Source organism: Cavia porcellus, unplaced genomic scaffold (assembly GCF_034190915.1).
Source record: "Cavia porcellus strain 051 isolate PalLab524CR breed Dunkin Hartley unplaced genomic scaffold, mCavPor4.1 scaffold_5, whole genome shotgun sequence".
Lineage (NCBI taxonomy): Eukaryota > Metazoa > Chordata > Mammalia > Rodentia > Caviidae > Cavia > Cavia porcellus.
The window spans coordinates 61535462-61549290 of NW_026947488.1; the positions used below are offsets into that span (position 1 = coordinate 61535462).

Consider the following 13829-nt stretch of genomic DNA (forward strand, 5'->3'; position numbering starts at 1 on the left):
TGCTTTGCTATCACTGCACTAGATCAATAAAAGTCCCTGAACTTCGAGGATGCAATAGCCAGAACACTTTGCAGACTTTTTATGTATCTTTTCATAGAAACTACCCTCTGTGGCTTCACTTTCAAGATTTCACTAGCAATATGCTGTGATGAACAATGTTTTTCTTTTTCTCATGATTCTCCTGCCTCCCAAGTGCTGGGATTACACACATGCATCCCATGCCTAGCAACAAAGTTTTTCTTAAATAATTTTACTTTGACAATTGTGGGTTTTATGCTAAGAAAATGAATTTTTAGTACTTACTTGTGTAAAAAGTCTGGCTCAGAACCATGTTCAGACTCAGGTTCTTGCATCTGCTCTCCCAAGGGTCGACTGTTCTCTCGCAGCACAGTGGAAGTGAGCTGTGGGGCTGGGAGGGGGCCAGGTGTCTGTATCATGGTGTCTGTCCTGTTTAGCCATGTGTTATCCAGACTTTCATCTGTAAAATTCCATTTAGAGTCTCACAATGTTACAGAAGGCCTGAACTCTGGTGGTGTTATAACACTGACTGGAAATATATGGCTTTGCAAATAGACTGCCTACTTTGAATCCTAGTGCTACGACTTATTTGTATGACTTTGTATTAAGCTATTAGACTTCCAGAGCTCATTTTTCTCACATAAAATGGTGGTATCAATACCTAAGCCTCACAGATATAACCATGAAGTGTTAGCTATTGTCACAATATCATGTCTCTTCCCCGAGGACTGCATTTACCTTAGGAAGGTAGGAGTGGAGTCAGGCAGCTTTTCTTTGCTCAAATAATAAAGGGCATATTTCTTAGACCCCACAACAGTCCCAGGTTGTAGCACTTAAAAGACTTGTTGACATTTACAGTGGAATCAGCAAATCCCCTTACACAATTGGACTCTGCAGAGAAGTAACTTTTTGCTACTTTACCCATGTCAAGATAGGAGAATTTCATTACTTTCACATCCTTGAAGTCCTTCAGGGAAGTCTCTGATGATCAACCCACCCAGCCTCCACTTACCATTCATATTTGACTTGTAAAGGAAGTGAAATCATTTCTGCTTACTAAGGACTTAATTATATACTACCTTACATTAGCAGGTAATTTGTCTTGTGTATGTGTTATCTGTGTGCTGTAATCAGACTTAAGTTTCTTCAAGGAGCCAGGGACTTCCCACCCTCCCTTCTTCTAAGATGATTTATAAAGACTGAAGCATCAGGGTTGGGGATTTAGCTCAGTGACATAAGTGCCTGCCTGGCAAGCTCGAGATTGTGAGTTTGATTCCCACTACCAAAAACAAAAAACAAACAAACAAACAAAAAAATTGACGTATCATTTACACACCTAAAATACCTTGATAAAATAATGCATTCATTTTAAGTTTTTGCCTATAAAAATTGTTACTATAATTTTCTCAATAATTTTAATCACAAAATATAGTATGACTCACTTTTTTCTTATGATTAAGCTCAGAGATGTATGTATGTTTCATACCCTACATGCCATCAAGCATTCCATATATCTCAGTGTTACTCAAGCTTTTTACCATTTTGTCAGACATATGTGTGTGTACCTTCTGGATTGGCCTTTTTATTCCTGAAAATATTTACTTACTGTGTTTGGTTAAGGCCATGCTACTGATCTGGAACTCACTACTGTATCTCTTAAGTTGTGTTTAATCATCATCTATTCATAGTATTTTTAATTTGACTTTTCTATGCTTAAATTTTATGCTCACAAGATTATCACTCAGATCTTACCTAAAGTCATTTGCAGCTCTTTATCTGATGTCATTCTGTCATTTAACTCCAATTGCATTTTTCTTCTGTCTTCCCATCTGCACTAAAGGCTCTTTTATTAAAAATTTGTAATCTCTGGCACTTAACCTAGTTCTTAGGAAAATCCTTGTTAGACACTTGAATGAATAACTTCAGGAAAAGCTCACTCTTCTTAAATAGGTCCTTCTAAATTGCTTAATGATTCCTCAGTGAAAATGTTTTTGTTAACATGCTCTTCATTTTCATCCCAAACAGATGAATTCCTGTTGCCTAAGAGCTGTAGACAAGCAACCTATTTCAGTCATTTTGTAAATTTCAAATTCACCAAGAGCAAGTTTTGTATAATTTACCAATTACCAAATTGGTTATCAGGTCTAAAAATGTGTCTATAATCTTAAAGATAATGCTGACTTCCATTAGTGAATGATACATCATGGTTATTTACATTCTCTAAGCCTTAGTTTCTTCTTTATAAAATTTTGATAAGAATGTTGAATTCAAAGTTGATTTATAAGACATCTATGAAGTATTACATAATACAGCTGCATTAGTATTAAGCCCCCCCCCCCCTTTTTGGGGCTCCAGGGATCGAACTCATGACTGCATGCTTGCCAGGCAGGCGCTTATGCCACTGAGCTAAATCCTCAACCCCAGTTGCATTAGTATTAAATAATATAGTAATATGCATGTAGTACATATCTGGTGAATGTCTGCTAATATGAATATCCCATCTAACCTGTAAGTTAAAAAAATATATATATAGACATGGGGCACCCTGATAGAAGATGCTATAGAAAATATTTTCAAAGAGACATAGAGTAAGTCTTTACAGAAAGGTCTAGGATCCTACAGTACAAAGACAAGATTTTATACTTTATATTTTATACTTTAATTCTTTGGACTACAAAGAGTAAGTCTTAAAGCTGAAATCTTAAAATGTTGAGATTGTTAAAGTTTATATTAAATCTAATTTTATTTTCTTTAAAAAGACAGAGGCTTCCTAATCTAACTGATGCTATGTAAGAAGCATTACTATATGATTATGGCATTCTGATAATAGCAGCTAACGTTTACTGAATTCTACCTTTGGGCTAAATATTGTGCTCAGTACTGAGCATGCACTATGTGTTTTATTTAGAGTATCTCATTTAATACTCATGCCAATAGGCTAGGTATTCTTTCATTTGATCAATCATTGAAGGTTAGAGAGGTAAAATAATAAGCTCGAAGGTTACACAGCTGATAAATGAGAAAGCCAGCTTTGAATTCTGAAACTCAATCAATATTTCCTTCACAATAATGAAGGACACATTAGATTTAAATTCTACCTAATTTTGTCACAAATTTTAGAAAACCTTTGATAAGTCACTTTTTAAGCTGTAGAGGTAAGGTGCTGAAATCCGAATAAGCTGTAAAAAACAACAGGACCGCAGTACTGAGTTCACTGCCACCTTCTCTTGGTTTGGCGAAAATTTAACAGAAGTATGGAGAAAGATTGAGAAAATAAGCATGCTTACTTTGAGACTTCTCCCAATAAATCAAAGAGAAATGCAATGTTTTAACAGTAATTTTTAGTCTTTTTGGATATAGGCTATCACTGATGAGATTTTTGTTAACAATTCAACTTCTTGTTTCCCTTAGTCCGACAGGGTTATCACTGTCTTATGGTATAAAAATAAATCACCCAACCAAATGATAGAACTAGAAAGTTATTCAGGCATACTCGATTTGGTCTTCTCAAATTAGCAGTAACCCTATATTAAGATGAATTTTAACATATTTTAAATTTCCATGTATCAGAGACATATGGTATAGGTATCAATTTGTAGCCTTTCCTGCTTTCTCTTTTTCTCTGCAGCCTTTCACTATATTCAATGATTCTTTTTTCTTGGTCCTTTTCATCTTGCCTATGCTAACCTTTTTACTTGGCTATCTCACTGTGTATCAAATGTATATGGAAACTATGTGTCTAATATTATCTTTTTTTGACAGGTTATTTGCCACTTTATCTATCCCAGGCACACTATCTCATAGTACAAAAGCAGACAGGCAGACTTACCTTCTACTCGTTTTTTGTGAAGTGGAGGTCTTCCTTTCTTATTCCTCACTGAGGAGGTTTTGCTACTGCTGCTTCCACTGTTTACAGACATTCTATCATCTTCACCTCCAGTGACTAGTGAGTTTCTATAGGAGATGAGTGGAAGCCATACATCTTCCCTCCTTTCCATCATCTGCTCAGTAAGGAATTTCTCTAAGTATGAATGACTAGAAACATAATAGAAAAAGCAGTGATTTTCATGTAAGTAGTTCATATATCACTTAATTATTTTTTCTTAATCTGAGTCTTTCCACAGATTATGATGAACCTTCAGGGAAGACATTAATGGTGCCCACCTTTGGAAAGACTGACAATTTAAGGTTTTGCATTCTATATTCTTGGAATACTTTCTAGAGGAGAGAGAGAGACAGAGAGAGAGAGACAGACAGACAGACAGACAGAGACAGAAAGCGAGCATGTGCACTTTTCTACATTTTCCCCCTTTGCTTTTATGCACTAATGAGGGAAAAATGAGAAGTTTGGCTCTAAAGATTATCGAGTTTTCTTTTAAAGATCAGGGCAGGAATTGAAATGGTGAAGAGAGGAAGTTGGCATACCCCACCAAGTGTCTTATTTGCAAAAATTATACCAGACAGTATGTAAAGTCTTTGCAAACTGCCATAAGGGTATATATTAAATGGAGAAAAATTTATTCAAGAAAATCTACTAAACCTTCCTAAGAAAAACAAATAGTTATGACACATTTAAAACACAATTTGTTCTTTTCCCTTTATCTGCAGCTTTGTGCTGTGGAAACTACTTTGGGCAGGTAGCTAAGAAGGGGTTGCTTCTTTTCCCAAACTCTTCGTCTAGGCTACCTTGAAAGGAAAGAGTACACTACTTACTTTTATCATTTCCCACTAGCCCTGTGGTGCAGAAACCCTATTTTGAGCACCAGCTCAAAAACCAAACCAAACCACCAAAAACCAGGTTCTTTTTTCTCTCACCCAGCGCCAACTTAGTGGGTATATGCTCTATTCTTTGCACATGGTGGTGAGAATACTGGAACTCTCAATGCCTGTATTTCAACTCCAAATGTAGGGTCAAGCTGAGAAACAGAGGTTACCCAGCCTTTTCCTTTCCTGCTCTGAGAGTATGGGTGCTGTTCTGGGAGAAGGATGCTGTCTCATTTCAGCCCCCTCTCATCTCCTCTTCAGTGACATAAATATTAAAGTTATGCTCAGGGATTGAGGCAAACTATAAAGAAGCTTGTAGTTGTGTTTTTGAGATGCTGCTTTATGTGAAACAGAGTCTAGAAGATTCCTTTCCTAAGGGACTTATTAAAAAAAAGTAGAGATCTTGATAGAGAGCAAGTAAGAGAGTATTTGTAAGTTCATTGTTATCAACAGCAACAAATGACAGAGCTAAGAATCTGTAAATTTAACAGAGAGAACCAGGAAAAGACAGAGCCTTTCTGGTAAGCAAGGAGTGGTGGCACATGACTGTAATCCTTCCTAGAGGTAAAGGCAGGAGTATCATAAGTTTGAGACTATCCCTGTGCAACTTTTCAAGACCCTGTCCTTTTGGGACAGATCATTTCTTGGATTTTTTAATCAGCTTAATCATAGTAATCATTTTACAACATCTATCAAAACATCATGTCATGTACTTTAAGTATATACAGTTTTTATATTTTGAAAAAGGAACAATAACTCCAAAAACACAAAAGTGATCTTTCATTTTAAGAATTCTAAGTATTTGAGAACAGTCTATCACATCCTCCTTGTGCTTACAGTGTCCTGTCACATGATTTTTTCATCACAGCTCTAGAAGAATGGTTCATTAAGTTCTTGGTGGTGATTAATATGCTGTTGGGATATCCTGGCATTTTTTTTTTTTTTTTTTTTTTTTTTTTTTTTTTTTGGGTATCGGGGATTGACCTCATGACCTCACACTTGCCAGGCAGGCGCTTATGCTGCTGAGCTAAACCCCAGCCCATTTTGGCATTTCGTGTTTACTGTTATAAGGACAACATTTTACTATTTTTCCTCTGTTTAAGTACTGTGATGCTTAAAGTAAGTATATTGTGTACAAGCTTCAAATGCATCCCCACTCAGAAGTTACCAACAGAAATCTTTAAAACTGCTAGTCCTTAGCTTAAGACATGGGGTAAAATGTAAGTACCTTAAGTTAGGACAGAGGCTATCAAGTTGCACATACATCCAACTGTATAGGTACCAAATCTGTCTAAGGGAGCTTACATATAACCTTTGATCAGTAAGTGGTTTACGCTGAACAAAGGATGACTTTGAGATCACCAAGCCAAATGTGAAACTGACTGAGCAGAGATTATCAGAGATGCACATGATAGAAGACTTTACTGAGTGTGTCCATCCAAATAACTAAAAGAATGACCAAGCAAGCAACAATAAGGCTTTAGAAGGACAGGGAATTAATATCAAAACTATGTAAATAATTACTTCACTTTACATAGTATCTACATTGTCTAATTTTTAAGAAAAATGTATGAGATATGTGAAGAAACCGAGAAATATAATGTATACATTAGAAAAAAAAAATCAAGAAATAGGAAGCAGGCCTATAAAAATTTCGAAGTAATTACTATACCTAGAGAACTAGAAAAGCCATTATCTAAAGAACTGAAGTGGAAATAGAGTATGAATAAAAAGATAATAAAAGCGCCAAAAAGAAGTTGTTTGGACATTGTTGTTGTTATTATTTTAGGTGTTGGGAGATTGAACCCAGACATTTGTGTACACTATGCTTTTTTTTGTTGTTGTTGTCTTTTTCCTTTTTATTGGTACCGGGGATCGAACTCACAACTGCCTGCTTGCAAGGCAGGCACTTATGCTGCTGAGCTAAAAATCCCCAGCCCCACACTATGCTTTTCTATTCTACTGAGCTATACCCACAGTTGCCAAATGCAAATCCCAAGTTGAGAAGTACAATAAAAATATTAAGAGTACACTACAGTTGGGGATTTAGCTCAGCCGTATAAGTGCCCAGCTGGCAAGCATGAGATAATGATTTGATCCCCAATACCAAAGAAAAGGGATATACTACAGACAGTCAAAAGTGGGTCTGAGCTAGGGAAAAAAAGAAAAAAAATGGAGCTTGAAGATATTATTACGGGATTATGCAATCTGAAAAGAGAAAAAAAGAATAAAGAAAAATGAACAAAACCCAAGAGAAATATGAAACATCATTAACATCCCTGACACAGTAGATAATACCAAGAAATGATAAAAGTGTGGGGGGGCGCGTACTAAAACTTCCTAAATTTGAGAAAAAAACCTTAACCTACAAACCCACAAATACAAGGTATTCACATAGATTCATCATAGGAAAAATGCGGAGAGCCAAATATTAAGGAAAAAAATCTTGAAAGCAATAAAATTAACTCATTATATACAAAAGAAATTCAATAAAATTAAGACCAATTTTCTATTAGGCAGCCAGAATGCTTCATGGAGGCCAGAAGCCAGTGTGGAATGACACAGTCAAAGAGCTAAAAGTAAAATAAGTAATTTACTGTTAAGGGAATGGAACCTAGAGCCTTGTAAATATGAGACAAGAACTACATCGTCAGCCCTCAAATAATGATTGTGCATCCAAGATAACTGTATTTCAAAACTGAAGAGAAAATAAAGACATCCTCAAATATATAAAAGCCAAGCAATCTGCCATTAGCAAATTTGTCTCAGAAGAACTATGAAAGTTCTTCGAGCTGAAAGCAAATACAGGAGGATAATCTGAATGTGTATGAAAAAGCAAAGAATGCCAGTAAAGATAACTATGTAAATAGTTACAGAAGTCCGCAAAACTACATGCTTACTTATCTTTTATTTTCTTAATTTATAAAGCAATTGTATTACTGCATTTGGCAATAACATTATTGTTACTGGCAATAACAATATTTCATAATAAGCAAAAAGAGGTAGGTGGAGAAAAAATCCACAGGAAGAAATGAGAATTAGAGATGGTATATAGGAAGGTTAATATGACAAAGCCCATAAACATTTATGTACTTCCTTCATTCACTCAGCTTCTAAAGTTTATGTCAGATAACTTTATCATTGTACTTGTAACAAATAGATGTACTATGTATAACAGTATCACAAAAAATGATGAAAATGGAGCTATAGTGAACATTCTATACTTTTTTAGAACTGAGTTAGAATAAATCTGAAGTAAATTACAAGATTTATATTGTAAGATGTGGGTAAACCACTGAGGAAATAACAAAATACAATTAAAGATCATTAAAGTAATTAAAATATTACACTAGAAAATAAACATCCACTCAGTATGAAAGGAGGCAGTAAAAAAACCCAAAATATAATATGCAAAATAAAATACAGAAAAGAAATATAATAGCAAAGACTGTCATCTAAATTAATAGCAGCAACAAACATGACCCAGCCACATGCTATCTACATGAAATACATTTCAGATTCAAAGTCACAAAGGCAGAAAGAGAAAGGATAGGAAAATCATACAATTGACATGCATATAATAACCAAAACAAAACTAAAGGAGTTATACTAATATCAGACAAAGTTTACTGGGGACAGAATATGGTATTTTATAATGACGTGAATCTTTCTATTAAGAAGACATACAATTTAAAATGTCTAAAAACAGAGCCCCAAATTACATGAAAATAAAAAGCTGGGAGAAATGAAGGGACAAATAGGCAATTTGGTAAAAATAGTTGGTGACTTAAACACTTCATTTTTCAACAATGGATAGAGGGCTGGAAAAAGATTTTAGACCATATTCATAAGTGAACTAAATCAAACTCACATGTGTAAATATTGTATTGTCTCCCTAGTGTAAGAAATGGTAAGAATACACAAGATACAAAATCCTCAATAAATACAGTGAAAGGATAAGAATCTGCTCAAATGGAAAAAATATCTCAGGGAAAAGGAAGAAAAAAAAGGAAAAGAAAAAATATCTAAAATTGTATAATCACACTTAGGATAGTTAAGATGATTGTGCTACAAATTCTGTAAGTTCTTAAAACAAAACAGCTAACATTCATAGGACTGGAACAGTTTTGCATAATGGTGTTTGGTGATCTGAGGAACTCTTGAAGAACATTATGTAAAATAACAACCCTAGTTATGCTCCTACCACCTTGTTTTGAAGGCCAGTATCATTGTTTTGGGCTCTGTGCTATTGTTATTTATTTGTCTTTTTTGTTCCACGTTTTTCTAGTGATTTGTTTCATTTTGGTTTGTTTTTCCCTCTAATACATAAAGGATAGGTATACATGTAGAGGCTTCTTCATACGTAGAACTTCCGAACCTAAACAGTTTATGAGAATCAATTATATTACGCGTGATGAAATGAACAGCTACTCTGAAGAAAAAGAGACATTATGGTATCCATTGCTGATACTGTATCGTCATGCTGTGAGACACAGTAATGTTATTATTCGTGGCTCAGAGTGTCTGTTTTTTATTGTTTAATTTCAACATACATGAAGGTATGGACAGCTAATTTGAACGAGAACAAGAGACATAATGGCAGCCATTGTTGATTTTCCTATTGTCTGGTTTTGAAGGCCTATAATTCCTTCATCACTCTGTTCTGATCAGTTTAATACTATTTTGTTTTGTATGAATTCACTGTGTATAAAGATATGGACAATTATTTGGAAGAAAACGAAAGACATGGTAGCCATGGTAGATATCATATTACTTTGCTTTGAAATCTGTGTCACGTTGTTTTCTTCTGATCTACTTTTTCTATTTACCCTCTTTAAAATTAAAAAAAAAAATTCACTTATGGAAAAAAAAGACATTATAGCAGAGAATGTGCATAGATAGCATTTGTGAGGCTTTGGAATTGAGTCCCATCACCACAAACAAAATAAAACAAAACATAAACATACACTCCCCAAAAGGAAAAACACGGATAGTACAACTAGGCAAAAGATTAACAAGGAAACAAAGGACTTATAAAGCTGGGTGTGGGTGTGGTGGCACATGCCTGTAATCAATCCCACTGTAATGCCAGCCCTAGGGAGGCCAAAGCAGGAGGGTACCTACAAGTTCAAGGCCAGGATGAACTACACGGTGAGACCCTGTTTCAAAAGTCAAATTAAACTGAACCAAACTGAACCAAACAACTACCACCAACAACAAAATAAAAAATCCCAGAAGACTACAGAGAGCCAGGTGTGGTGGTGCATGCCAGTAATTCCAGCACTAAGGAGGCTCAGATAGGATGACTGTCATGAGTTCAAGGCTAGCCTAGGGTACATGGAGAGTTCATGGCCAGCCTGAACTACATAATGAAATCCTGTCTCAAAAAAATATAAGAAAAAAATCTCCAAACATACAAATAAACAAATAATAAATAAAACTATAAACCAACTAAACTGAACAAAACAGAACAAAACTCTATCCAGCAACAGAAGAATTCAAGAGGTAATCAAAATGTACAGTGCATGTTTAAACTGAAACAATGTAGTACAACGAAGGACATATAGCCATTAATTCCCCTAAGTCTCCCTCCATTTGAATACACTTATTCCATGATTCCTGCTACTTTCTGCAGCAGTTCTGCAAGTATTCTTTTGTCTACAACATATGATAAGAAATAACAGTGAATGCTGCCACTGAGTGCTATTCAATGGATAGGCAGGTTTATAAAATCTTTATGTCATTATCCACCTCATTCACTGGATCTAGCCCTCTGAAACTCCTATCTCTTCCCAAAGTCAAAACGTCCTTGGCAAGGTAAATGGCTGATTTGATTCAGGACGTGAAGCAGTAATAGCACAACTAAATGCTCAGGAAAGAGCACATCTAGAACTGCTTCATAAAGTGGCAAGAATGAGAGCATAAGTGTTTTTCATACAAGGGGGAACATGTTTAGGGGCATTTGTGGCAATGTTTCTTCTACTGTAGTACCTTAAAAAGAGTAAACATTCACTGCATTTTCCCATTACACTACATATGTTTTTCTCAAGTATACATATGAAACGTTCTGTAGAATAGACCATATGTTGGTCCAAAAAACAAGCCTCAATAAATTTAAAAGGATTAAAGTCAGCAATATATGATCTCTTACCACAACACAATGAAACTAGCAATCAGTAACAAAAAGAAAATTTGGAAATTTACAAACACAGTGAGTCCTTAACTCATGATCATTTGAGTTATGAACTTCCACAGATACAATGGACCTTGCATTTGGTTTTTTAATACTTTACATTGTGTATTTATGTCAAAGCTGTGTACAACTCATTTTGTCAGACTTACAAATGAATCTAACTTCTAAACATTCTCCTGAAACAGAACTTGTTTGTAACTTGGGGACTTACTGTATGTGAAAATTAAATGAAACAGTCCTAAAAATCAATTGGTTAAAAAGAAATAACAAGTGAAATGAGAAGAAACTTAAAGATGCATGAAAACAGAAATGCACTATAACTCAAAGTTATAGGATGCTAAAATGATCTTTGGAGGAAAATGCATAGATTCAAAATGTTACTATTAAAGTTTTCAGATTCAGAGGAGGGACCAAGGTGGCAGAATAAAATCTCCTAAAAATCATCACAGACACTAATTTAAACAGCTATTTATATATCCAAGTGTCATCTGCAGAGCTAAGAAAGTGAGGTGAGAGGTCACAGTGCCTGCCTTAGTATAATTAAAAGATACTTCAAAGACAGCTGTGGAAGCAGAGTATCTGTAGTGTCAGTTATTGGGAGGCTGAGGCAGGAGGATCACAAGTTCAAACCTACCTGACAAATGCAAGGTAGTAAGTTTGATTCTCAGTGTCCTCTGGGTTCAATCCTTAGTACCACGAAAAACACACACACACACACACACACACACACACACACAAAGATGAAAAACAAAAAGTAGATGGAAGGAGGGATAGAGGAGAAAGGAGAGGGAAAGAAGGAGAAAGGGAGAGAGCAAAGAAGGGGTGAAAGAGAAAGACAGGGGAGGAGTGTGTATTGGGGGAGAGATAGACACACAGAGTATGAGATAACTGCATTATTCACTTATGTCTCATTATTTCTCACCTTATCAGAACAGATACTTGAAGCTCAGGGGAAGGAGAAAGAATTAAGTCTAGGCCTTAGTTATGAAAGTCTGAGTTAAACCTGCCATGGTGAAACCAAGTGCTGGACAGAGTAAGAAAAGCTGTCCTTAGGCCATGCCCCACTGACTGAGCTTCATAATCCCCGTGGCTAATGAGACTTTCACTACCACTGCACCTGTAATCACAGGAAGTAGAGTGGGGAACAAAACTCTGCCTACTGGGGAGCAGGGCAGAAAAGCTAACACAGGATATTGCCTTAGAGCTCAGTGCTGGTCTCATAAAGGTAAGCCCTGGATCCAGGTAGAAAACAAAGTCCACTATATAAAGGTTGGAGCTAGTAGATGGAATCTACAGATTTGCCCTGGATGATGTTTTGGTTTGCCAACCTTGGGGTGGGGCTGGGGCATACTTTCCTTCCCCTGGATTGTGAAGTCCCTGTGTGGCTGTGAGACTCAGGTGGAATCCAGCTCAGCATCTGGCTGGGTAGACTGCAGGCTTATGGTCCAGCCATTGTGTTGGCGGTCAAGTAGTATATGGCATAAGAGCTTGGGGCCAGTTTTTTCATGATGATTATATTCAGAGCAGGCAGTGCCTGTAGTTTGTGATCACAGACTGTTGATAATGGATAAGGATTCTGGGCCTCCCCCATCCCAGAGAAAGGGTTGCAGGGCTGGACCACCCTTTTTAGCTACTCCCCTAGTTCATGCTGAAGAACACAGCAACTGTAGATTTCAGCCAAATCTGAACTTGAATTGTCCTGTAATCCTGAAATGATAATAAAATACCAACAGTGGACTTTCAGCAAATCTGGAGATAAGGTGCCCTAGAGCTACTGCTAAAATAGGAGAAGTGGCTACAGCTGGAGAGAGAATAAATAGCATGCCTACAATTTCTAGAAAGACAGACAAAGGCCAGATTAGGAAGACTGGAATAAATACCTACTCTTTCATAGTGTATATGACATCTCATCTTAAAAAGCATCAAAATTAGACACTAAAAACTGGCCACATTTAACCAATATGGCAAACTTTTGGAAGAATAATTCCTTTTAAAAGAAATTCAATGAAGTTTAAGAACACAGATGAGGGGGACCAACCAAAGAAAAACCAGCCAGCCTTCCTGGTAAGCTGCATGAGCTGTGCGCACTCCAGGGAGAGAAAAGTCAGCATCTCCTGAGAATCCACCATGCTGAGACTTGGGAGACCAATCAAGAAATCAACCAGCCAGACTTTCTGGTAAATTGTATGAGCCATGCACGCATATTCCAGAGAAAGAAATGACAACACTTATCATGAGCCTGAAAAGGCTGAAAATCAAACATTGCTCCCACACCCCAGTTCTGAAGGCAGCCTGAGTTGATAGCAATTAAGGTACATAAAACAACTAAATGCTTGTATTGTTTGGTTGTTTATGCAGACCTGCGGCCAGAGGTCTAAGCATCTCTTAGGAGGGTGGTAGTATTCAATATGGGGGATTTGCTTCTGTCTTGTCTTGAAGTTCAATATTGTTTTCACTGTTTTGCTTTTTTCTGATTGATTGTTTTGCTTTATTCAATATTCTGTTTTGACGGGTCTTACAGTGTTTTGTTTTTGGTTTGATTTTGCTAATGGACAACTATTGTGAAGATAACAAGATACACTATGGTAGCTATTATTGTTTTCCTCGATATCCTGCTATGAAGTTCTGTACCAATTTGTTTCATTGTCTTGATTGTCTTTGTTTTGTCTTGCTTTGTTGATTTTACTATCTTTTTTTGGTATGGGGGATTGAACTCACGACCTCATGCTTGCAAGGCAGGCACTTATGCTACTGAGCTAATCCTGGACTGCCAATTTTAGTATCTTAAAAAAAAAAAAAAACCCAGAGAAACAGAAATATGAGCATTTAAAATATCCTTGAGCTGAAAAATACA

The 13829-nt window shown here is 36.2% G+C and overlaps 1 protein-coding gene across 8 annotated transcripts in view; it reads right to left on the reverse strand.

The window, feature by feature from the left end:
- Nucleotides 1-13829, reverse strand: part of Stag1 (STAG1 cohesin complex component) — a 426216-nt gene that overhangs the window by 5369 nt on the left and 407018 nt on the right. For all 8 annotated transcript variants that reach the window (XM_063249046.1, XM_063249048.1, XM_063249043.1 and 5 more), the window contains 2 exons: nt 3848-4053; nt 304-478 (listed from right to left, as the gene is read on the reverse strand). In XM_063249046.1, the coding sequence (XP_063105116.1) occupies nt 304-478; nt 3848-4053 (381 nt within the window). The remainder of the gene's footprint in view (nt 1-303; nt 479-3847; nt 4054-13829) is intronic.